General features: G+C 41.5%; 1 protein-coding gene across 2 annotated transcripts; it reads left to right on the top strand.

Annotated features, from left to right (window-relative positions):
- Nucleotides 1-22,395, top strand: LOC106580324 (V-type proton ATPase 116 kDa subunit a2). Of its 2 annotated transcripts, none has more exons than XM_014161208.2 (20): nt 1-719; nt 3,017-3,095; nt 4,266-4,363; nt 5,729-5,866; nt 6,214-6,308; nt 6,399-6,525; nt 6,727-6,809; nt 6,970-7,063; nt 8,220-8,432; nt 9,062-9,212; nt 9,428-9,567; nt 9,731-9,891; nt 10,498-10,588; nt 10,860-10,978; nt 11,209-11,419; nt 12,036-12,158; nt 12,431-12,550; nt 20,681-20,798; nt 21,039-21,210; nt 21,346-22,394. In XM_014161208.2, the coding sequence occupies exons 1-20, from the start codon at nt 603-605 to the stop codon at nt 21,446-21,448; spliced, it is 2,553 nt and encodes an 850-aa protein (XP_014016683.1). In that variant the 5' UTR covers nt 1-602; the 3' UTR covers nt 21,449-22,394. The 2 variants fall into 2 exon arrangements, with proteins under 2 accessions (XP_014016683.1, XP_014016684.1); XM_014161209.2 differs by lacking the exon at nt 1-719 and adding an exon at nt 995-1,233 and having other exon boundaries at nt 21,346-22,395.
- The last annotated feature ends 4,253 nt before the right edge of the window (nt 22,396-26,648 follow it).

Below are 26,648 nucleotides of genomic sequence, written 5' to 3'. Positions count from 1 at the left end.
GCCCCAGAGCACGCACAAGAGTTGTATGAAATGACGTGGAATTTGTAACTTGCCTACAAGCGCGATATCAAAGTGCGCATGATTTCGAGAGTATTTAATAAAACGAGCTACTCTAGTCTTTATTGAAGTTTCAAGTTTAAATGTGCTTATAGTCATAGTTTGCTACCAAACATGATTGTTTCTAGTGTCAGTTAGCTAACAGTAGCTTCTGCTAACTACGACAACTAAATTGAGAAGTGTTCACGGAAGCAGAGCTAGCTAGCCCAAGTGACAGAGCTCCTACTAGCTAGGATCTTCTGGTTCTCTATCGATAGCTACGTTATATGGCTACAGCAAGATGACTTCAACAACCACTTCGACGGGAACGTCTTGAGACTGGACTCGAGACGTATCACTGATTAGCCAATGATTGACACGGTGTTGAAGCGAATGCTCATCAGTAGTTTTTTAGCTAGCATGCTAGGTAGCTACTTCCAACGACGCCGGAACCCGCATTTATAAGCCTACCCAGTTAAGTGGTTTGCGCTCGAGACTAACGTTAGTTAGCTGTAGTTGAAGCTAACTAGCCGTTTGTATTGTAAGGACAAGAGCAAGCTGTCAAGATGGGTTCGTTGTTCCGAAGTGAAGAGATGTGTTTGGCCCAGATGTTTCTGCAGTCTGGATCGGCATATGACTGCATTAGCGAACTGGGAGAAATAGGTCTGGTGGAATTCAGAGACGTAAGTAACTTACTGATTGCTTCCCAAATAAACAGTCTCATGTAACTAGCGCAGCTGTCAAAGTTAATCTCTCTTTGATGGTACAGTTGCATTGTGAGCTGTCAGACATGATCAGGTATGTAGAATGTTGCCCGACCCTAGCCCTTGATCATGACTCTCAGTTCCAGGCATTACATTACACGAGTTATTGGACGAAGGCGTCTTTTCAAGGGGGGAGTTTTGTTAAGATCCCTGACGCTCAGTCTGAACATTAACATGCACCATTTGCGTTACGGGTTTGGAAGCATAAGGAACTTATTTTATGTAAATATAAATCATTTTTAAAGATAACATTTATACACACCTTGATAGGGTTAGTGTTCCCACATGGCCATATCTCCATGTTACAGCGCTTGGTTACCTGTGCTAATTAGCTATCTAGCATGCTCTGAACACCTGTGTGTAAGCGGTAACTTGGTTTAGTTTCGTCGGATGGAGGCACCCATAGTTTATGGATCTGTGCGAAGCTGCTACAGTAAGTGTATATTTTTTATTTTGGAAGATGAGGTTACATATTTCGAAATTGGTATCGCAAGCGAAGATTTTTTGACGTTTCTAAATGTTAAAACAGCGTGGGAATTATAGTTCGCATGAGGCAGCCATGGGCGAAACTCATGATGTCTGAGAACTGTAGGGAGAAGGCAGAATGCCGCCTAGAGTTTGAGAACTAGAGCGTTCCTAACACCAGACCTGATAAAATAGCTTAGATCAGTGTTTCCCAACTCTGATCCTCGAGTATCCCCAACAGCACACATTTTTTTGTTGTAGCCCTGGACAAAAACACTTGATTCAACTTATTGTTGTGGCTACTTGACATTTTACATTTTGGTCATTTAGCAGACGCTCTCATCCTGAGCGACTTACAGTAGTGAATGCATCCATTTTTTTTCTCCGTACTGGTCCCCCGTGGGAATCGAACCCACAATCCTGGCGTTGCAAACACCATGCTCTACCAACTGAGCCACATGGGACTTGAGGAGTGGAGTTTGGAAACACTGGCTTAGATAACAAGTCTTGCCTAACCTAGTCTGATTAATCAGGCTGTAATACACCATTTATTGGTGTATATACAACCTGAAACATTTGTGTGCAAAATTGTGTAAATGTTCCTTACAAGCCAGAATGTTGAATACAAATAGATTTGAATTTACTCTACTGGTTGTCTGTGCGGTTTGTCCTTCAGCTGCTCAAAATTGTAGACAAATGTCCAGTGGAATGTATTGTTGACCAGACTTTTTAGAGAGCCAGTAGGTATATGGTTTTATATTGGATATTCAGTTTTCTCTTGTCAATAGCTATTGAGCCGAACAGTACATGAAAATTGTATATTCTGAATCAGACGAGGATGGAGAATAATCCAACCCTTTTTCCCTTTTTATTTGTTTAAATTGAAAGACAAATACAAAAAAAAGGTGAATTGTTCTCCAACGTCCCCTGACTCAGAATATACAATGTTCATTGTCATGGCATACTTGGTTCAATGTTTGGCGATAGAAAACCGAATATCCAACATAAAAGTACATTTACCTTGGTTCCAAACCGAACTACCAGCTTTCTAAAAAGTTGCCTAAGTGTAACAGTGTAGGTTCCGTCCCTCTCTTCGCCCCAACCTGGGCTCGAACCAGACACCCTTGCACACATCAACAACTGACACCCCACGAAGCATCATTACCCATCGCACAAAAGCCGCGGACCTTGCAACGCAAGGGGAACAACCACTTCAGGTCTCAGAGCGAGTGACGTCACTGATTGAAACGCTATTAGCGCGCACCACCGCAAACTAACTAGCGATTTCACATCGGTTACATAAGCAATACTTTCCTGTGGATATTTTGTCTCAAATTTCGAGCAGCTGAAGGACATACCGCATAGACAACCAGTGGAGTAAGTTCCAATGTAATTTCATTCAACATTCTGGCTTGTAAGCAACATTTACACAATTTTGCACAAATCTTTGTCTGTAGATGCCAATTAATTGTGTATTACAGCCTGATTAATCAGACTATATCTAACCTTACCAAGTACAGTAGATTATGGATGTGCTTGTTTACTGACATTTTTAATAGGATCGTGAGAAGTCTGTGAACCAGTTTGAGTTCATAGTGACATCTCAAAATGTTGCAACTTGCCCTGTAGGGTTGTGCATCAGAAAGAATGTGGAATGTTGGCAATTATTTGTAAAATCCATTCAATATCAGCTTAGACAGGTGTGTGTTCGTGGTGACAGTAACAATGTGGCTCTGCTCCTACTGTTTCAGCTCAACCCCAGCGTAAACCTATTCCAGCGGAAGTTTGTCACTGAGATAAAACGATGTGAGGAAATGGAGAGAATTCTAGGTAAGGATAAAACAGGTTGGTTTGTTCCTAACTTAAAAGCAGGGGTGAAAGTATATGTAATTTCTTACGGTACGGGACTCCCTATGTGTGTGCGTGCACATTTAAAAAAAAAAATATATATATAGCCCTGGTGTAATCATAGAATTGCGTATAGTATCTCTAATCATTTCATATGATCTGTGGGCTTAGTAAAGTATTGTCATAAAACTTTTAACATGTATTACCTTTTAATGTAGCATGAACACAACCAGCCATGATGAGTTCATCTGGTTGTCAATCACTTCAAACAGGTGCTCCTGTAGGCTCCCCGTGTACGTTCTTCCACTCACAAAATAATTCCAGCATCCAATCTGTGCACCCGCAATTTGATGAATGGAAAGACATCTGTCCCAAAACCTACACGTGTATTGTAATCACATTCTCCCATTGGGCCCAAATTGATGCGTCCACATGCGTCTCGGTCTTGGCCACTCATCTCCGCCTTGGCAAAATGTAAGTGTTCTCGCCAAACCACAACGCAATTTGGAGCTTATACAACCCGGTTTCAAGTCATTTTGCTAAATGTTCATGCGACTGACATACAGTAAGGTTAAATAATGGTGTGATAACTATAGTTTTCTTGGCATTTTGTGTTAATTATTGTGATAGGTTCATGTTTTAACGGTACGGTGTACCCCCACTATTTATTTTGCTGGGATGCTGTACTGGACCGTATAGGTTTACTTTCACCCCTGTTTAAAAGTGATGGGCATTGATGCACTCCTGAATAACTCATTAACTTTCACACAGTTGCTGCACAAATCCCAGTCTCCATTACATGACCACTGTACAGTTCTGAGATACACTGTGCCCTGGCCAATGAGTCTCATTTAAAGGAATCTAAACTCAGGCTTAATTGGAGGCAGACGCTTGGAGATTAAATTTAGGCCCCCAAAAAAGGAAAGTACAAGGACTGTTGGGGTAGGTTTCTCAGAGGAATGTGAGTTCCTGAGGGAAAAGCGAGATAATTAGTGTGAGGCAGAGTAGAGAGACTAAGATTCAATGAAAAACACTATATAGTTTTTAAAGGAAAAAAGATTAAGCTTATTGCTGTAGATGTAGTATTTTAAACAAATAGATTCAGTGACTGTTTGTGTGTTGTGTACTAAGACTTCACTGCGTCTTTGACAGGGTACCTTCTAAGGGAAATCAAGAGAGCAGACATCCCACTTCCAGAGGGAGAAGTGAACCCGATTGCACCCCAGCCCAAGCATGTCCTGGTTATAATGGTTAGCACACTCTACCTGTCTCTCATTCTCTAAAATGTTCTGAATCCTTTTTTTCATAAGATTTAAGTATTTTATTTGTCCCAAATGGCACCATATACACTGAACAAAAATATAAACACAACATGTTAAATGTTGGTTTGCTGTTTATGTCCCTGTTAGTGAACATTTCTCCTTTGCCAAGATAATCCATCCACCTGACAGTTGTGGCATATCAAGAAGCACCTTGTTCTGGGGACAATAAAAGGCCACTCTAAAATGTGCAGTTTTGTCACCCATCACAATGCCACAGATGTCTACAGTTTTGAGGGAGTGTGCAATTGGAATGTTGACTGCAGGAATCTCCACCAGAGCTGTTGCCAGATAATTGAATGTTAATTTCTCCAGCATAAGCTGATGAAACTGTGGGTTTGACCAACCAAAGAATTTCAGCAAAAACTGTCAGGAACCGTCTCAGGGTAGCTCATCTGCGTGCTCGTTCTCCGCACCAGGGTCTTGACCTGACTGCAGTTCGATGTAACTGACTTCAGAGGGCAAATATTCACCTTCGATGGCCACTGGCACGTTGGCCACTGGTGTGCCCTTCACAGATGAATCCCGGTTTCAACTGTACCGGGCAGACAGCGTGTGTATGGTATTGTATGGGCGTGCTGATGTCAACATTGTGAGCAGAGTGCCCCATGGTGGCGGTGGGGTTATGGTATGGGCAGGCATAAGTTACGGACAACAAACACAATAGAATTTTAGCGATGACAATTTGAATACACAGAGATACTGTGACGTGATCCTGAGGCCCATTGTCGTGCCAGCCATCCGCCGCCATCACGTTTCAGCATGGTAATGCACTGCTCCATGTCACAAGGATCTATATACAATTCCTGGAAGCTGAAAATGCCCCAGTTCGTCCATGGCCTGCATACTCTCCATACATGTCACCCATTGAGCATGTTTGGGATGCTTTGGATCAACGTGTACGACAGCGTGTTCCATTTCCCGCCAATATCCAGCAACTTTGCACATCCATTTGGACAACATTCCACTGGCCAAAATTAACAGCCTGATCAACTCTATGTGAAGGAGATGTGTCTTGCTGCATGAGGCAAATGGTGGTTACACCAGATATTGTTTTTCTGAGGTATATATGACCAACAGGATGCATATCTGTGAAATCCATAGATTAGGGCCTAATGAATTTATTTTAATTGACTGATTCCCTTATACAAACTGTAACTCAGTAAAATCCTTGAAATTGTTGCATGTTGCGTTTATATTTTTGTTCAGTGTATTTACTATATGGAGAATAGGGTGCCATTTGGGACATCCCATATTATCATTGCTAATTGACACTCTATGTATGGCTGTCTCCAGGAGCAGTTGCAGAGGCTGGAGGTGGAGCTGAGCGAGGTGACCAGGAATAAGGAGAAGCTACAGAAGAACCTCCTGGAGCTGACCGAGTACACACACATGCTGCGCATCACACGCAACTTTGTGCACCGCAGCACAGAAGTAAGTCCAACAGCTCCTCCACAAAGCAAGATCCCACTACTGACCAAATGCTCTGCTCCACTGTTTGACTTCAGAGCACTTGCTTCGGTATGCTTGAGGAAGAGACACTAAATAGTTTAAATCCAATGATTTGGCGTGGCTGCTTCCATTGTGACAATTACTTTGCTCTTTCCTCCCCTCTATATAGGAGGTTTTGGGGGATAAATCTTGGATTAGCCAAAACCTCATTCATTCCTGGGCAAAATGTAGCCTTTTTTCTAGCAATGTGTTTTTCTCTCCTGGTGTGAATTTGGGGTATGTATTTTGGTATGTGTGTCCTTATGCTAAGAAAATGCAATTTTTCCCAGCGTGAGCCCCTGCACGCCCAGCATGAGGAGTTCTCCTTCCTAGAGGACTCCATGATGGAGTACACCAGCATGCAGCGGCTAGGAGCCAAATTAGGGTAACGGTCTATTAGCAGGCATATAGATTTATACACACTTGTGTGTGCCTGTTTACTGTAGCACCCTGTTTCTCTCCCCTCCCCCTGCAGGTTTATATCAGGGCTGATTCAGAGGGTGAAGATAGAGGCCTTTGAGCGCATGCTGTGGAGAGTGTGTAAGGGCTACACCATTCTTAGCTACTCTGAAATTGACGAGTATTTGGAGGACCCTGACACGGTGGGTCAATCTTGTTCTGCGTGAAAGATATTGTTAACCATTTGTGCTTGAGTGTGAAATCAAAGATAAAAGAATAAGATGCTGTTTATCACATAGCTAAATATAACAGCATCTGTGTTGGGCCTATGAGCAGTAGAACCTCTCACCTCTGCCTTACTGTGTGTTTATTCTAAACCACTTTCTGTTCTATGGTTATTGCAGGGTGAGCCAACTAAGAGTGTGGTGTTTCTCGTCTCCTATTGGGGTGAGCAGATCGGACAGAAAGTCAAGAAGATCTGTGACTGGTAATTAAACCGCCTCTCCCAATGACCTCCTGTTCCACTTTCAGCCTGAGGTCATTCTCTGTCAAACCATTAGGCCTAATGTTCCCCCCAACAAGCTCTGAAGACGGTGACTTTAACCTGTGTGATAATAACGGCATCATCTCCTTTTTTTGCCCCTCAGCTACCACTGTCACGTGTATCCATACCCTAACAGCAATGAGGAGAGGAATGACGTTGTGGAGGGACTCAGGACTCGCATCCAGGACCTGCACACTGTAAGCTCTATAAAAGCCCTGTCAGCAACAAGATAGTGGTTGATGCTTTATTTATTTATATTTTGTTTTTAAAGGGCAAGTCTGCAGTTGAAATGATAATGAAGAGCCCTACCCGTCTCTGTTTTGGTAAAAAGCTGAGGCAGGGCCTGGAGAAATGTAACCACTCTCAAATGTATATATGGATGCAAGGACTGACCATCCAAGATATAAAAATGTTAGTTTTAAGCGTGTTTTGAGGTTTTAGTGTTTGTTTACATTTACAATGTTGATGGGGTACGAGTTGATGGGGTACGAGAGTTGAACTAAGCTCATGAGGCTCATAAGTTAGTGTTTCCCATAAATGTATTTAACAGCGGCAATTAGAATTGCAGGAAATTAGCTTTAAAACAGCAACATTTTGCTAGTTAAAATGCAAACTATCAATGGCTTACAGCTTAAGGTCTTCCTGCTTCTGGATTTAGCTGTTGAAATATCTTGTGCTTGATGAGGAATTTTAACAAAGGAGGATGTTGCAAGACTTGTGACTTGGGCTGTTAGAGATGAAATACAAAATGAAGCTTGGCTGATGGTAAAGAAGTGCTGGAGGTATCCCTCACAGAATGGGCCTTGTGCTTCTGGCTAGAGCGAGGCATGGACAGCAGGTGTTTAGAGTGATTTAGAACATAACTTTTTGGGAAGAAGCGGGATGGAGTGTGAGGGGTATATTTCTCAGGAGCGACAGAAAGAGAGCGCTCTCACTCATGCGCCAGAGCGCGTTTTCTGTCATGACCACTGTGGGGTCAAATGACTTAGCTTGTGCCTTGCTGTGTGGTAGACTGTTCAGATCAATCCTTCTGGATGTTCTACCCCCGGAGGAAAAAAATAATTGCATTAACCTCCAGTCCCAGCATATGATCTCCATGAGGTCTTAGCTGAAGGCTCCCTCTTTGTTTTCTCTTTCTCATTCATCCGAACATTAACACACACACTAAAACTACCAGCATGCACACTCAAATTCCCTCCCTAGCATGTGCATTGGAAGATTCTCTCATGCACAGAACATTCTTAAACAGTCATTCATCATTTGCCCACACCCTCTATATATTCTAAATGGATGGGAAACCCTCCCATTGTTAAAATGTAATACTATTCCTCTTCCCACGCTGGCTGTCCCCAGGTTCTCCATAGGACAGAAGACTACCTGAGACAGGTGTTGAACAAGGCCTCTGAGTCTGTCTACACCTGGGTCATCCAGGTCAAGAAGATGAAGGCCATCTACTACATCCTCAACCTGTGCAGCTTTGACGTCACTAACAAGTGTCTGATAGCCGAGGTGTGGTGCCCTGTCAACGACCTGTCGACCCTGCGGCGGGCGCTAGAGGAAGGCTCGGTCAGTCAGCTCGTTGTTACCAAGGCTACCTGTGTATATCATTGTTGGGCTTCACTCTTTACATTTTGGATTGTAATGTCATTGTTTGTGACCTCCCCCTTCTAAGTTCAGTATTTGGCTAAACCAACACATTCACACACCTAGTCAGCATGACCTGCTTTAGTAATGGGGCCATGGTTAGTGTAGAAAGAGAGGAGTGGCATTGATCTTATCTTGACCACGTCTGATGGTCTAAGCCATATTGAATAAACTAGTCATGTTAGTTCCTGTTGGGTCCCAATTGATGGCTACCAGGGCTTCTGTCCATTCATTAATTGCACTGGCTAATGTGCATAATTAAGGTCACAGTCAGTTCAATGGCAGTAGTCCATGTCAGGGTTCAGCCAGGGGTTTAATCCTTTAAACATAGCTTAAATGAGGCTTCCAAAAACGAGGCTTGATGTATGGTCTTAAAGTATTTGAACTTACTTGCTATTTGATAAGCTCTTAGGTTTCTGCCTTACCCTCTGGAAAATATACATTTTTGTCTCAAGTTATTGGCTTGCCCTCAAAAAACCTCTATGTAACTTTTAGACTAACAACGTTGCAATAATCATGGTCTGTCTGACGTTATTGGCTTGCCTTCACAGAGGAAAAGTGGAGCCACAGTGCCTTCTTTTGTCAACCGTATCCCCAGCAATGACACTCCGCCCACCCTGATAAGGACCAACAAGTTCACCTCAGGCTTCCAGAGCATAGTGGAGGCCTATGGAGTGGGAAACTATAGAGAGGTTAACCCAGGTACAGTAAGACCTCGTCAGTCAATGACCACTGATTAGTACATTTAAGAAGCTGTCATTAAGCCTACGGTTTTTCTGTTTGTTTGCTATGTGTATGAGCTACATGCCTGTAGCCAGAGACACATTTCCACTCCTAACAAGAATGGACGATGAACTTGAGGGATAGTTAAATGTGTATATGGAATGTGATGTCTTGTTTTGTCTGTTGTCTAACAGCTCCTTACACAGTCGTCACCTTCCCCTTCCTGTTTGCTGTGATGTTTGGAGACCTGGGCCATGGTATGATCATGGCTCTGTTTGCTCTCTGGATGGTGCTGTATGAGGACAACCGCAAACTGAAGCGCACAAGAAATGAGGTGAGAGGGCCAGGGAGAGGCTCTTGGGGGTGCGTCTCAAATGGCACCCTATTCTCTATGTAGTGCACTAGGTTTGACCAGGGCCCATATGAATAAGTTAACAGGAAATATGGTTAGCTAGATTATTTCCCCTACATTGACATTGGTGTGTTTGTATGCTCAGATCTGGAACACGTTCTTCGAGGGCCGTTACATCATCCTGATGATGGGCTTGTTCTCGGTCTATACCGGCCTCATCTACAACGACTGCTTTTCCAAGTCTCTCAACGTCTTTGGCTCTGGCTGGAACGTCAGCGCCATGTTTACATCTGGAAATTGGACTTGGTTAGTACTATAATCTGTTCTGTAATGTACCCAGGGCTCTAGATTAACATTTTTCATTGGTCGAACTGGTGCTCCCAATTTTTAAAAGTTAGAAGCACCACATTAATTTAAGAGCACCAGAAAATACGATTTTTAAAATGGATTGAGATACAGCCCTTTTAATAAATTATATCTACTTTTGAAGAACGTTATGTCCTATAAACTAATATGTAACACTGTAAATACATTTGTTTATTATAAAAGCGATACAAATACCTGTCATTGAAACTAAAGTCATTTGTGGATTATTGGGTGTCTACACTGTGTGTAAGCACTGTTTTCCTAATGATATGGAGTACATAGAAAATTGTACACTGTCTCTAAAAATGTCAGGTTTATGATGATGACATGCTAGAGATTTGTCATTCATTCATTGCTATGATCATTGATCTCCTGAAGAAGCTATCCCTTTTCCTAATCACTGATTGAATAGATTTTTTTTTTCAATTACATATGAGTTAAATGTAAAATAAAGTATAAAAATATCAATAACAATGCATGTGACATTAAATCACCTGATAGTTTGCTCTTTGTTATAATTGTTGACTTTGGTATTTTCTTTAAAAGGGACTCCACGCTCCGCACCAATGCCATTCTGACCCTTGATCCCATTGTCCCTGGGGTTTTCAATGGACCCTACCCTTTGGGCATTGACCCAGTAAGTATATGGCTTTATGATCCATGGTCATAAATGGCCTTGTCTTATCTCTATGTTCACTACACACAAGTACACACAAGTTATTCCCTGTCCCTTCATAACCATACACACTTGCCTCTTACCAACCAGAGCCAATAAAGTAAATCATGGATCATTACTCATTTTAATGTTCTTATAACAATATTTGTTAACGATCCCATCAATCTGACTGTGATGTAGTCTGTCCATACCTCAACCTGACGGGGTTATCCTAATTTCTTCCACTATGTAGATTTGGAACTTGGCGACAAATCGTCTGACCTTTCTGAACTCCTACAAGATGAAGATGTCTGTGATTGTGGGTATCATTCACATGAGCTTCGGGGTCATCCTAGGTGTCTTCAACCACCTGTGAGTTATAGCACACACATTCCCACAATATCAGCACTGGAATGTTAAGAACTATATAAGATTATGGCCAATTTAAAGATACAGAATGTCCTGCTCTGAATCCTCAAAGCTCTGTTTGTCCATGCAGGCACTTTAAAGCCCTGTTGTCTGTGTCTGTCTGTGCAGACACTTTAAAGCCCTGTTTGGTTGTCTGTGCAGACACTTTAAAGCCCTGTTATCTGTCTGTGCAGACACTTCAGAAAGAAGTTCAACCTGTATTTAGTATTCCTCCCGGAGCTGCTGTTCCTGCTGTGTCTGTTTGGCTACCTGGTCTTCATGATCATCTACAAGTGGCTGGCCTTCTCTGCCCGTGACTCCCAGATGGCCCCCAGCATCCTCATTCACTTCATCAACATGTTCCTCATGCAGGGGGATGGGGTGCCGCCCCTCTTCCCAGGACAGGTACAAAGATGGGGATCACACAGTGCCTGCGTCCCAAATGGCATCCTATTCCCTATTTAGTGCACTACTACAGTGAGGGGGAAAAAATATTTGATCCCCTCCTGATTTTGTGCGTTTGCCCACTGACAAAGAAATGATCAGTCTATAATTTTAATGGTAGGTTTATTTGAACAGTGAGAGACAGAATAACAACAAAAAAATCCAGAAAAACGCATGTCAAAAATGTTATAAATTGATTTGCATTTTAATGAGGGAAATAAGTATTTGACCCCTCTGCAAAACATGACTTAGTACTTGGTGGGAAAACCTTGTTGGCAATCACAGAGGTCAGACGTTTCTTGTAGTTGGCCACCAGGTTTGCACACATCTCAGGAGGGATTTTGTCCCACTCCTCTTTGCAGATCTTCTCCAAGTCATTAAGGTTTCGAGGCTGACGTTTGGCAACTTGAACCTTCAGCTCCCTCCACAGATTTTCTATGGGATTAAGGTCTGGAGACTGGCTTGGCCACTCCAGGACCTTAATGTGCTTCTTCTTGAGCCACTCCTTTGTTGCCTTGGCCGTGTGTTTTGGGTCAACTGTAACAGACCTGTCTGTTGTGTCCCTCTGCTACGGTAGGTTGGGCTGCAGGTGTTTCTGGTGGTAATTGCTCTACTATCAGTGCCTGTCTTACTGCTGGGGAAACCAGTTTACCTCTACTTTCTGCACAACGGAGGAGCCAACCTCATGGGAATGTACAGGGTGAGGCTTTGTGTGTGTGTGTGTGTGTGTGTGTGTGTGTGTGTGTGTGTGTGTGTGTGTGTGTGTGTGTGTGTGTGTGTGTGTGTGTGTGTGTGTGTGTGTGTGTGTGTGTGTGTGTGTGTCTCTGTTTCTGACCTCAAGAGTCATGGGCGTGTGTGTAGTTTGTCCATATATGAGTCTGTGTTCTGGTTGTAACAGTATGGTGGTGTGTAGTCTGTTTATAGGAGTGTGCTCTGGTTGTAAGTGTGGCGTGTGTGTGTGTCCCTCCCCAGGGTTATGAGCGTGTGCGGCGGCACAGCGAGGAAGAGCTTTCCCTGATGAGGGCTTATGACATGGAGGAGGGCAGTGTCCACAATGACCTCTCCACCAGCAGAGAGCAGCAGAAAGAGGAGGTTAGCTGATGACAACAGTATGAGTACTAGGGTTGAATGGCAGGAACCCAGTTACCGTCCAAAACCACTCCCTTTTCCCGGGATAAATAACTGCGAGAAACCGGTAAATTATATGCGATGTCTAAATATGGCTTCTCTACAGACTCATGATGAATCAACGCTCAGAGAGTGGGAAGAGACAGCCCATCTCAGTATGGAGTGTAGTTCACAATGCATGTAGACCACCTTGAAGTATAATTTCATCATGGTAACTTTTTTCTTGTAACAGGTAGGCCTACATTTGCTGCAGCATAGCCTATACCACAGTAATATAGAGACTTAATGCACGTCTAATTTACCCATCTCTATCTGGCTTTTGCGGGTCACCTTTTTTTAATTATGAAGATTTTTTTTAAATTGCAGCTGTTGTGTTTTAAAACAGCTTATCACTCGAATATCGTTGCTTTAATTAAATCCTTGCACCCATTAGCACTCTCTCTCTCGCCATCAACTCCATTCAAATTGCATCCACAATGGATCATCCTGTTCTAGATTGATATATAGATGTCCTAGCCTACCCCTTTCAGGTAATCAATTCAATGCAATATTAGCCTTGTATTTAGCTAATTAATAATGAGTTATGCATAATAAGCTTAACTTATAGCCTCTTTCTCTTGCACAATATGTAACCACCTGTGCTCCGCTGGCCTTTCTCTTGGAGTCCCATGCAGGAAAATCTAGAATAGCTTGCTGGATATTCCTTTTTTTTTTTATTATAATTTTTTTTCATTTCTTATACCAATAGACTATTCGAAGTGGGATGCAATCTCTTTTTTGCTGAATGTTAAATACAGCAACCAATAGAACTCACGGGTAGTTTGAAAGAAGAATGAACGCGCAATGGCGGTAGGCTATAGCAGTTATTTATTCAGGCCCATTTTTATTTTTGATTTATTTCTCCTTTATTTAACCAGGTAGGCTAGTTGAGAACAAGTTCTCATTTACAACTGCGACCTGGCCAAGATAAAGCAAAGCAGTGCAACACAAACAACACAATAAGGCGGAGCTTTACCTAGCAAAGACTTATAGATGACCTGGAGCCAGTGGGTTTTGAGAAGAATATGAAGCGAGGGCCAGCCAACGAGAGCATACAGGTCGCAGTAGTGGTTAGTATATGGGGCTTTGGTGACAAAACGGATGGCACTGTGATAGCAAATTGGATGCAGTCTGAGTAGAGTGTTCGAGGCTATTTTGTAAATGACATCGCCGAAGTCCAGAATCGGTAGGATAGTCAGTTTTACGAGGGTATGTTTGGCAGCATGAGTGAAGGATGCTTTGTTGTGAGATAGGAAGCTGATTCTAGATTTAATTTTGGATTGGAGATGCTTAATGTGAGTCTAGAAGGAGAGTTTACAGTCTAACCAGACACCTAGAATATGTGGACAACTACAAATACCTAAGTCATAACCGTCCAGAGTAGTGATGCTGGGTGGGCAGGTGTGGGCTGCGATCGGTTGAAGAGCATGCATTTAGTTTTACTTGCATTTAAGAGCAGTTGGAGGCCACGGAAGGAGAGTTGGCATTGAAGCTCGTCTGGAGGTTAGTTAACACAGTGTCTAAAGAAGGGCCAGAAGTATACAGAATGGTGTCGTCTGCGTAGAGGTGGATCAGAGAATCACCAGCAGCAAGAGCGACATCATTGATGTATACAGAGAAAAGAGTCGGCCCGAGGATTGAACCCTGTGGCACCCCCATAGACTGCCAGAGGTCCGGACAACAGGCCCCCCGATTTGACACACTGAACTCTGTCTGATAAGTAGTTGGTGAACCAGGTGAGGCAGTCATTTGAGAAACCAAGGCTGTTGAGTCTGCCGATAAGAATGTGGTGATTGACAGAGTTGAAAGCCTTGGCCAGGTCGATGAATACGGCTGCACAGTATTGTCTCTTATCGATGGCGGTTATGATATCGTTTAGGACCTTGAGCGTGGCTGAGGTGTACCCATGACCAGCTCGGAAACCAGATTGCATAGTGGAGAAGGTACGGTGGGATTCAAAATGGTCGGTGATCTGTTTGTAAACTTGGCTATCGAAGACCTTAGAAATGCAGGGTAGGATAGATAGTCTGTAGCAGTTTGGGTCTAGTGTCTCCCCCTTTTAAGAGGGGGATGACCGCAGCAGCTTTCCAATCTTTGGGGATCTCAGACGATACAAAAGAGAGGTTGAACAGGCTAGTAATAGGGGTTGCAACAATTTCGGCGGATAATTTTAGAAAGAGAGGGTCCAGATTGTCTAGCCCGGCTGATTTGTAGGGGTCCAGATTTTGCAGCTCTTTCAGAACATCTGCTCTCTGGATCTGGGTGAAGGAGAAATGGTGGAGGCTTGGGCAAGTTGCTGTGGGTGGTGCAGGGCTGTTGACTGGGGTAGGGCTAGCCAGGTGGAAAGCATGGCCAGCCATATAAAAATGCTTATTGAAATTCTCAATTATTGCGGCTTTATCGGTGGTGACAGTGTTTCCTAGCCTCAGTGCAGTGGGCAGCTGGGAGGAGGTGCTCTTATTCTCCATGGACTTTAGTGTCCCAGAACTTTTTGGAGTTTGTGCTACAGAAAGCACATTTCCCATAACCATTCAATCTTCATGAAGAGAAGATAAACCCTTTTGCATCTAATTCTAGTCCTATATTATTCAAGGATGTCATTATAATGATGAAGGTGAGGACAATAATACTGATTTCATTTAACTGTTGAAAGCGAGGAAGGAATGAAGCAACAATAGAGAGAGAAAGAGGAGGGATGCAAATAACATTAGGGGAAATATTATGAAATGTATAGCCTATTAATTATACAAATAGCCCCAATTTTATATTTGAAAATTAAATTCTAGCCTATACTTGTGACTTTGTAGGCCGCATGTGCTCCACCAGAATCGCATGTTCTCTTTATCATGGTTTGAATGATATGCGTAATTCCAGTCCATATACAGTACTGTAAAACGGTACAGTTCACTCAAAGATTAGCCTACTGGAGCTAGTTTCATTTATTTACCCAAGAGAGTGTCGTGACTTTACTTTTATTAATCTGATGACTGTTATTTATTTAATATACTATTTTTAATTGGTACCTGATTTTAAATTAATCATGTAACATTTAACTCATTAGGATTTGGGGCACCACTGAAGAAGTTGTTTGGAGTTACCATCAACTGAATTAAACTATAAGGTCTTTACCTATAACATTGATAAACAGTGGTAATGGTTAATAATTCTGAACGATCGTAACAGTCTTGGATCTGCAAAAACCCCAGTCTTGCTCATTATTTAGTACTACACAAATTGGTTTAATTATTTATGTATTAGCTAACTAAATAAATAATAACACAGAGAATACACACTTACGTGAGACTAAGGTCCCTAGTGGACTGACAAGATATGACTGCTTGTTACAACATATGGAAATGGGGGGAGAAAAAGGACACTTATCGTGGATACACTCTAGGACTGTCCTCACATTAATCATATACCTTGCACATGAACTGCCGCCCGTTTGGAATAAGAAATAATTAATGTATTATGTATTTACGTGTTGAATGCCGTTTATCTCGCTCGGAACCAAGCCTTCTCGGAAAGTTGTTGGCCTTCCAGCTGTATGGCTCTGATTTGTCTTAAAGAGGTCTCCCCTTACTCATCTTCTACAGTTATTCACTCTGGAAGATAACCAGCCATGTCAACGGTTCCCATTGGTGATGAGCATAGTAGGAAAGTCTCACTTATATTCGCTTTTCTCTATCTGACTTAAGACCGCTAATCAGCTGTCCCAGTGACTATATGAGGTGAGCTTCTCGCCCAATCGGCTAGCTCAAATTACCGTGGCTACAGAGCTTCCATAACCCAGTTTAATAGGCTGCTAGCCTGCGTAAGATTTAATTACTTTTAAAACCATGACCACAGAGAGACTCAACGATTACAGCAAAGAGCTGCTGTTTTTGAGTGTTTTAAGTTTATATTCAGCACTGTCACTGTTTTCATTCAACACTATTACAAACGCGCTTCTCCGTACTTCCGCTCTGGCTGCAATGAATGATTAGCCAAGTATCGATAGCCCTGCGTTTTTTTATTATTAGCAGCTCGTTGTGTCGATTTTAATATTAAGGAATATTTAACTTTCTCTGGTCATAGGAACAACATAAATTTGTGCATGCGGTGCGACTCGAGTTTTGCCGTCAGGTGGAAGACGGTGTCCCCCTCTCTGGTCAGTCTCACCGGAGGAAAGGAAGGAGAGAGCAGGGACCGTGAGAGGCGGTTGGGGAAACTTTCTAGTGCTCTGACTTTTCGACCTGAAGATCATTGACGTTGTGATTTGACCTCGTTGACCATCAATGCAGGCACCATCAGTCCTGTAATATAAAAATCTAACTATTTAAATTCATGCTGCACAGTGCCTCACAAGTGCTAAACCAACTGATCTATTTTGTTTTGCGAAAAAGCTAAAGCTTGAGTTTTGAAATATAACATGGTCTGATTAACAATATTGGCAGGCCAATCATATAGCCAATGTGCTGTGATAATGTATTAGGCCTATTGCCCAAACCTCATTCTTACAAAACTGTTTGAGGTTAATGTGTAAAAAAAAAAAAAAAAAAAATCTGAGCAGTAGATCTCAGCTTGCTTTTTGAATGCAAAAGTTTTCTTGACACAGAAGGTTGGTGCACTGCTTTAGTTGATACTAAAGGGTTAATTTCCAACCGTGTGAACGGTCGGCCATCCAGCAGCTCCCCCCTCTCCCCTCTTTGAGAGAGAGAGAGGCCTGGTTACTGTCACCCCCCCCCCCACACCAGTCTGATGTGACCCATTCTGATCATCAGAGGACAGTCATGACAAGAGCATATAGCTAGCTACATCTATGGGCTTTTTTTCCTATTGTGTGTAATGTGCAATAGCCCATATGTATTGGATAGCGGCACAATCATTTGGGCTTTTTTGGGCTTCGGCTCATTAAATGTTGTTAACTTCTATGGGCTACGTGGGACGCTAGCGTACCACCTGCGGGACACAGCCAGTGAAATATCAGGGCGGCAAATTCAAAACAACAAAATGTCATAATTCTAATTTCTCAAACATACAACTATTTTACACCATTTTAAAGATACACCTCTGTTAATCCAACCACATTGTCCGATTTTCAAAAAGGCTTTAACCTCAAGCGTCCCACCTACTCAACAGCCAGTGTAATCCCGTGGCGCGTTATTCAAATTCCTCAAAAATGCAAAAACTTCAATTTTTCAAACATATGACTGTTTTACACCATTTTAAAGACAAGACTCTCGTTAATCTAACCACACTGTCCGATTTCAAAAAGGCTTTACAACGAAAGCAAAACATTAGATTATGTCAGCAGAGTACCCAGCCAGAAATAATCAGACACCCATTTTTCAAGCTAGCATATAATGTCACATAAACCCAAACCACAGCTAAATGTAGCACTAACCTTTGATCTTCATCAGATGACAACCCTAGGACATTATGTTATACAATACAGGCATGTTTTGTTCAATCAAGTTCATATTTATATCAAAAACCAGCTTTTTACATTAGCATGTGACTAGCATTCCCACCGAACACTGCCGGTGAATTTACTAAATTACTCACGATAAATGTTCACAAAAAGCATAACAATTATTTTAAGAATTATAGATACAGAAGTCCTCTATGCACTCGATATGTCTGATTTTAAAATAGCTTTTCGGTGAAAGCACATTTTGCAATAATCTCAGTAGATAGCCCGGCATCACAGGGCTAGCTATTTAGACACCCAGCAAGTTTAGCACTCACCAAAGTCAGATTTACTATAACAAAAATGTTATTACCTTTGCTGTCTTCGTCAGAATGCACTCCCAGGACTTCTACTTCAATAACAAATGTTGGTTTGGTTCAAAATAATCCATAGTTACATCCAAATAGCGGCGTTTTGTTCGTGCGTTCAAGACACTATCCGAAAGGGTAAATAAGGGTGACGAGCATGGCGCAATTCGTGACAAAAAAATTCTAAATATTCCATTACCGTACTTTGAAGCATGTCAACCGCTGTTTAAAATCAATTTTTATGCCATTTTTCTCATAAAAAGCGATAATATTCCGACCGGGAATCTGTGTTTAGGCAAACAGACGAAAGAAAATAAAGCATGGGGTCGACTCGGGCATGCGCCTAAGCCCATAGTACTCTGATCGGCCACTTGCCAAACGCGATAAATTGTTTCAGCCAGAGGCTGCCTCGATATCGTTCAGCTTTTTCCCGGGCTCTGAGAGCCTATGGGAGCCGTAGGAAGTGTCACGTTATAGCAAAGATCCTCAGTCTTCAATAAAAAGAGCCAAGATGAAACACAACTTGTCAGACTGCCCACTCCCTGCATGGAATCTTCTCAGGTTTTGGCCTGCCATATGAGTTCTGTTAAACTCAGACACCATTCAAACAGTTTTAGAAACTTTAGGGTGTTTTCTATCCAAATCCAATAATTATATGCATATTCTAGTTACTGGGCAGGAGTAGTAACCAGATTAAATCGGGTACGTTTTTTATCCGGCCGTGTCAATACTGCCCCCTAGCCCTAACAGGTTAAGGCGAAAGCATAAAGTTAGATTATGTTAGGACAGTGCCAACACAAGAAAAACCACACAGCCATTTTCCAAGCAGGAGGGGTCACACAAACCAGAAATACAGCTAAAATTAAGCACTAACCTTTGACGATCTTCATCAGATGACACTCCTAGGACTCAATGTTACACAATACATGTATGTTTTGTTCAATAAAGTTCATATTTATATCCAAAAACCCCATTTTACATTGGCGCGTGACATTCAGAAAATATTTTGCCTCCAATACTGCCGGTGACTCAGCGCTACAATTTACAAAAATACTCGTCATAAACGTTGATAAAATATTAAACTGACATTCAAAGAATTATAGATCAACATCTCCTTTATGCTAACGCTGTGAAAGATTTCAAAATAACTTTACTGGGAAAGCACACTTTGCAATAATCTGAGTACTGCGCTGAGAAAAATACACTAGGCAATACAGATAGCTGCCATTTTGGAGTCATCTAAAATCATAAATTGCATTAGAAATATTCCCTTATCTTTGATGATCTTCATCAGAAGGCACTTCCAGGAATCCCAGGTCCACAATAAATGTTGTTTTGTTCGATAAACTCCATAATTTATGTCCAAATAGCTCCTTGATGTTCGCGCGTTCAGTTCAGCTACTCCAAATGTAGGAAGCGCGCCGAAAAGTTTAAAAAAAATCAATTTACCTTCGTTCAAACATGTCAAACGTTGTAAAGCATCAATCTTTAGGGCCTTTTGAACGTGAAACTTCAGTAATATTCCAACCGGACGGTTCCTGTGTCTTGAAAAACGTTTTGGAACACAGGTCACTTCTCACATGAACGCGTGCCAATGAACTGATGGGTCTACAACTTCCCAGCCTTCTTGTTCGGTCTCTGTTCATCATAGATGCCTCAAACAACTTTCTAAAGACTGTTGACATCTAGTGGAAGCCTTAGGAACTGCAAAATGAACCCTAACTCGCTGTGTGTTCCATTGGCAATGACTTGAAAGGACTACAAGCACCAGAATTCTCACTTCCTGGTTAGATTCTGCTCAGATTTTTGCCTGCCATATGAGTTCTGTTATACTCACAGACATCATTCAAGCAGTTTTAGAAACTTCAGAGTGTTTTCTATCCAAATATACTAATAATATGCACATATTTGACTCTGGGCCCGAGTATTAGACAGTTTACTCTGGGCACGCTTTCATCCGAAATCAAAAATACTGCCCCCTATACCTTAAAAAGTTAATGTAGGGCTCATAAAATGTGTCTAATATGTCTCATCAGGCTCCGGTAGCATCAGGTTTGAATTTTCATGCTGATCTAAGCTCTAATCAAATCTAGACACATTTATATGCTTTTGAATGACACTTCCGGTTTTGGCGGGAAATACCAGGTTACCTGGGAGAAGTTTTATTTATTTAATTAATTTCTCTCTCTCAGGATGGAACAATTTGTAAAATACTGGAAAAATATTCAACCCTAAGGAGGACCCATTACTTTCAGTACCCATGTCTTTTTTTATTTAATTTTTATTTTTTTACAGTTTGACTTTGGGGATGTGTTCCTGCACCAGTCTATTCACACCATAGAGTACTGCCTGGGCTGCATCTCCAACACAGCCTCCTACCTGCGCCTCTGGGCTCTGAGTCTGGCACATGCCCGTGAGTATCACCACACCTAAACAGTTTGGTAAATTCATCTTTCTGATGGATGAGCATTTAAAGTTTATTTTATTGTAAGAGAGGAACACATTGGAAATAAGCCTTTAGGTTTAATTGTGATAACTTCAAAAAAAATGTTGGTATGTTTGTAATGTCTCTGACTTGAAGTCTTCTTTTTACTTAACAAATACATTTAATTAAATCAGAGACTGTGATATTTGTTTGTCCTTGCTCCCCCAGAGCTGTCGGAGGTGCTGTGGTCCATGGTGATGCGGGTGGGCCTGCGGATGGACACCAGTCTGGGCATCATGTTTCTGGTGCCAGTGTTTGGGATATTCGCTGTGCTCACTGTGTCTATCCTCCTGGTTATGGAGGGACTGTCTGCCTTCCTCCATGCTCTCAGGCTGCACTGGTTGGTTACTTACTAAACTTGCAGAATTGACAGTGTAGGACCGGAAATCTGTGTAAAAATGCAACACATCACACCTTTATAATGCTTTGATTAATGCTTACTCTATATTCAGTGATCTCTGTTCTCTCTCCGTAGGGTGGAGTTCCAAAATAAGTTCTACAGTGGGACTGGAATCAAGTTTGTTCCCTTTGCCTTCTCCCTCCTGCCCTCTAGCTTTGAACATGATGGCTTGCTGTGAATGGGACACAGTGCTCCCGCCCTCCGAGGCAAACTGCCACAATGTACCAGCAGGATCCAGTGCTATTGAGCTAGCCTGCGTACCAGTCTCTTTGTGCCATCATGCCACTCCTTTTCATGCCAAACATGATCTACAAGTGGCTGGCCTTCTCTGCCCGCGACATATGATGGCACAAAAAGATTGGTACCCTGACTACTATTGAGCCTCATCGATGTACAGTTTTTTATACTATTTGTTGTACTGACTGACAGCCTTACATATGTACAAACAAATGTCAACTTATCAATTGAATGATATTCTGGGTTACCAAAACTTTGCAAAGAAAAGCCTCATTCAGTCTTGGTTGAAAATGAAAAGTATTTTTGGATGAATGTAGGAGCGAGCTGTACATTTTATTTTATAGAAGTAAAGTTGGAATGAGAGATTAGCATTTGAACGACTATGACAGGCTTAAAAACTATAGTGGTACATACATTCAAGAGAGAATGTATGCATACTGTTGTGCTGAATGTTAACAAAATGTCCTAACACATGTTGCCTATGCCTCCATTGCTTTGTGGGAGACTACTCCAAAAACGGTACATTCCATCGATGGAAATTGAACGTATAGCTCAAGACATCCTTTCACAGAGATAGTTCTGCTGGTCAAGAGCCATTTTAATGACATCAACAATCCCTGATTAGGAATAAGGCAAGAAAAGCACGTACTGGACCAGTGCAGCGATCAATTCTTGCTGAAGCCTTTTCCTATATTCCCATCCTGTAGCACCATAGCAGGAGAATGTCGTTTTTGCTGTTGGGTAATGGCATTGTACCTTCAAGATGAAAAGAAAAGGGGTAGAATTTATTTTATTGGATTTTTATATATATATATATATATATATATAGTACCAGTCAAAAGTTAGGGTTTTTCTTTATTTTTACAATTTTCTACGTTGTAGAAAATAGTGAAGACATCAAAACTATGAAATAACACACATGGAATCATGTAGTAACCAAACAGTGTTAAACAAATCAAAATATATTTTATATTTGAGATTCTTTAAAGTAGCCACCCTTTGTGGTCAAATAGCCCTTACACAATGTGGAGGTGTGTTTTGGGGCATTGTCCTGTTAAAAAAAAAAAAAATGATAGTCCCACTAAGCACAAACCAAATGGCATGGTGTATCGCTGCAGAATGCTGTGGTAGCCATGCTGGTTGTGTGCCTTGAATTCTAAATAAATCACTGACAGTGTCACCAACAAAGCACCAGCACACCACCTCCATGCTTCATGGTGGGAACCACACATACGGAGATCATCCATTTACCTACTTTGCGTCTCACAAAGACACGGCGTTTGGGACTAAAAATCTCAAATTTGGACTCATCAGACCAAAGGACAGATTTCCACCGGTCTAATGTCCATTGCTTGTGTTTCTTGGCCCAGGCAACTCTCTTCTTATTGGTGTCCTTCAGTAGTGGTTTCTTTGTAGCATTTCGACCATGAAGGCCTGATTCACGCAGTCTCCTCTGAACTGTTAATGTTGAGATGTATCTGTTACTTGAACTCTGTGAAGCATTTATTTGGGCTGCAATTTCTGTGGTGCCGTTAACTCTAATGAACTTATCCTCTGCAGCAGAGGTTACTCTGTCTTCCTTTCCTGTGGCGGTCCTCATGAAAGCCAATTTCATCATACCACTTGATGGTTTTTGCAACTGCACTTGAAGAAACGTTCAAAGTTCTTTACATTTTCCAGATAGACTGACCTTCATGTCTTAAAGTAATGATGGACTGTTGCTTCTCTTTGCTTATTTGAGCTGTTCTTGCCATAATATGGACTTAGCCCTATTTGGTGAAAGACCATCTTCTGTATATCAACCCTACCTTGTCACAACACAACTGATTGGCTCCAATGCATTAAGAAGGAAAGAAATTCCACAAAGTAACTTTTAACAAGTCACACCTGTTAATTGAAATGCATTCCAGGTGACTACCTCATGAAGCTGGTTGAGAGAATGCCAAGAGTGTGCAAAGCTGTCATCAAGGCAAAGGGTGGCTACTCTGAAGAATCTCATACAATTAATATTTTTAGTTGAACACTTTTTTTGTTTACTGCATGATTCCATATGTTTTATTTCATAGTTTTGATGTCTTCACTATTACTCTACAATGTAGAAAACAGTCAAAATAAAGAAAACCCTTGAATGAGAAGGTGTCTAAACTTTTGACTGGTACTGTATAAATATTGGATTTGTCGAAATGGTATTAAACCTTCCGAAGAGGAGCTAATTGATTTAATTGTGATTACCATGTAACAGAACTTTATGGGGAGCTTGCACCATTTCATTGTTAACTGATTTTCTGTGTTATCAAACCTCAATGAGCTGTATGGTATTGATGCTTAAATATCCTCCAAAAGCAGGATTCTATGGCAAATGCTGCTGTGAAGTTGAGACTAGGTAATGTCAAAATAGTGTCTAGAAAGACTTCTACAACTATGATCACCACTAATTCTTAGAGAGGTGTGGTATGTCATTAGCTTGTCATCTAATCCTTGATAACACAATGTGTGTGTGTGGTTGAAGGGTTGCTGTAAATGTCTGTTCCTGGTCTAGATGTAATCGTATTTATTTTAAAGAGTAATGTAACTATTTGATTACTTTTCTTTGCATCATTAAAAAGTCCATACTTAAGGGTATACATACATTCCTCTGTTTTAGGCTTTGCATAATTATTTTCTATTTTATAATGGTGAACATGTCAAAATATGACATGTCACTTGTGAATAAACTTGATGGTTTGATTGAAAAAGTATAGAGGCCTAGCATTCCATGGCGTACCTGACTAAATTGGGACACGCACACTGTGTTTGAAAGCAAAAATTGCTTTCAATCATAACTCAACTTGAAATTAGCCAACACAGACAAAGACATGCTTTTCGAGTGTGCTGAGGAGTAAGATGTCAGGAGTGCCCGGGCAACTACTAGACTTGTAACATTCAATTGTCACAGCTGCATGACCTAATGTAACTTTCATTATTTGTGATCTGGAATCTGTTCTATTACATCTAAGGCAAAAAGGAAAATACCGTAATTTCCGGACTATTAAGCGCACCTGAATATAAACCGCACCCACTGAATTAAAAAATATATATTATTTTGAACATAAATAAGCCGCACATGTCTATAAGCCGCAGGTGCCTACCGGTACATTGAAACAAATGAACTTTACACAGGCTTTAACGAAACACGGCTTGTAACAAAAATAAATAGGCTTTAACGAAACACGGCTTGTAACAAAAATAAATAGACTTTAACGAAACACGGCTTGTAACAAAAAAAGAAAAAATTTGCAGTAAGCTTTAGTTGTCTTTTTGCTCACGCTGCTGAGTCAATTCCTCACGCTGCTGTTTCCAACGTCTTATCATCGACTCATTAAGACCAAGCTCCCGTGCAGCAGCTCTATTTCCTTCTCCAACAGCCAGATCAATCGCCTTCAACTTGAAAGCTGCATCATATGCATTTCTCTGTGTCTTTGCCATGATGAGGGTGACAAAATGACTACCGTAATCAGAATGATGGGAAGTTTGAGAGCGCCCGATTTAATCTAAACAGTAAACAAAAAAGTTGTTTGACCTTAACCCGTTCGGCAATTTCATTGGTCTAATGAAAGCTTCATTCTGCCAAAAAACAGCACGTCACAGAATGTGTTTTTTTGGAGAAAAAAAAAAATATTGAAAGCGGGAAAGATCCATATATTAGCCGCGTCATTGTTTAAGCCGCGAGGTTCAAAGCTGGGAAAAAAGTTGCAGCTTATAGTCCGGAATTTACGGTAGTTCTAAAAAGCCCTGGGAGCAGGGCACCGATACAAATGCTGGTCAGAAATTTACCTCTTGTATGTTGGTTCTCTATGCATATCTGTGATGTGCTGGTTATGTCTAACGAGTCAAACTGGATTAAGTAAGAAAGGTTGCATGGATAGTTTTATTCAAATAGGCCTATCGTAATAATTCTTTGAGTATAGTATTAAGAGATGAAGGTTTTGATTCCTCTAGTTTCTTTTACTATGGCACTCATCTTTAGGATTGAGTAATAAACACCTGGACAGAGGATTAGCTCTTGAGCTCCTGGAGAAGAAGGCTGTTAAGGCTGCATTCAGTCCAGGCAACAAGGATGAGATGGAATACTGCTACCCAATCCTCATCTCATTCCTGTGCAGTCTGACTGATGGGTATGTTAGGCCTACATATTTTGCTCTAGCCTCACATACAGGAAACTGCCAAAATATAGGAAACACCAACATAAAGTGTCGTTCGGCCACCACGAGCCAGAGCTGCTTCAATCGGCATAGATTCTACAAGTGTCTGGAACTCTATTGGAGTGATACAACACCATTGTTTCATGACAAATTCCATCATTTGGTGTTTTGTTGGTGGTGGTGGTAGAAAAAGCTGTCTCGGGTGCCACTCCAGAATCTCCCGTAAGTGTTCAGTCTGGTGACTGAGACAGCTATGGCATATGGTTTACATACAGTTCCTCATCGTTGGAGGGAGTACGTTTTACTTCAGCCTCAGTCATTGAGAAGGTCTCGAGTGAAGGGTCAAGTGAAGAGTTCCAGATAAAGGCAATCAAGAAAGTAAGAAAAATACTGATCAAATCCGTCAATTGCTTACCCAGCAAAGTCGATTGAAGCCAGAAAGATTCTAAGATTCTAACATCCACCATTTCCTTGAAGCATACAGATTCAGCTGCTTTTGAAATTGTTGGATCAAATGCGAACGGTATGAAGAGAATTTTCCTGCCCAAAGAGTCTTCTACTAGTCTATGGCAGGCAGACTCTATCCTTCAACAAAGTGATGAGAAAACCTCAGAAGCCACCGAGGCCGCAGCAGTAAGCTTCCAGTCTGGTGGTTAAATATCTGAGAAGAAGATCTGGACAACATCAAGTACTATTTATCACAATGTGAAGGCAAAGATGAGAAAATATTTCACATTACAAAGACAAGCCAAAGCAATGAAGGCTCAAGCCCAAAAGAACCTCAGCCATATTCTGATTTCCATCCAGAAAGAGCTATTAACTGTGACTGCAGGAGAGCTTTCACAAATGGAGAAAGTGGTTGGAACTATGCAAGAGGATGTTGACAAGATAAGCAGTGCATGTGGCGAGGAACTAGTCTATCAAGAGTCACGGCGGTCTTCATCCTCGTTGTCATCCTGA

This window comes from Salmo salar, chromosome ssa20 (genome assembly GCF_905237065.1).
Source record: "Salmo salar chromosome ssa20, Ssal_v3.1, whole genome shotgun sequence".
NCBI lineage: Eukaryota > Metazoa > Chordata > Actinopteri > Salmoniformes > Salmonidae > Salmo > Salmo salar.
The sequence above is the reverse complement of the archived record's forward strand: the minus strand, read 5'-3'. Positions and strand labels throughout refer to the sequence as shown.

Excerpts from the sequence above, each read along its gene's own strand:
- LOC106580324 (XM_014161208.2), top strand. The coding sequence starts at position 603 with ATGGGTTCGTTGTTCCGAAGTGAAGAGATGTGTTTGGCCCAGATGTTT. Across the intron at positions 4,364-5,728 it reads AGCATGTCCTGGTTATAATG|GAGCAGTTGCAGAGGCTGGA; the intron begins GTTAGCACACTC and ends GGCTGTCTCCAG. Across the intron at positions 12,159-12,430 it reads ACCTCATGGGAATGTACAGG|GGTTATGAGCGTGTGCGGCG; the intron begins GTGAGGCTTTGT and ends GTCCCTCCCCAG.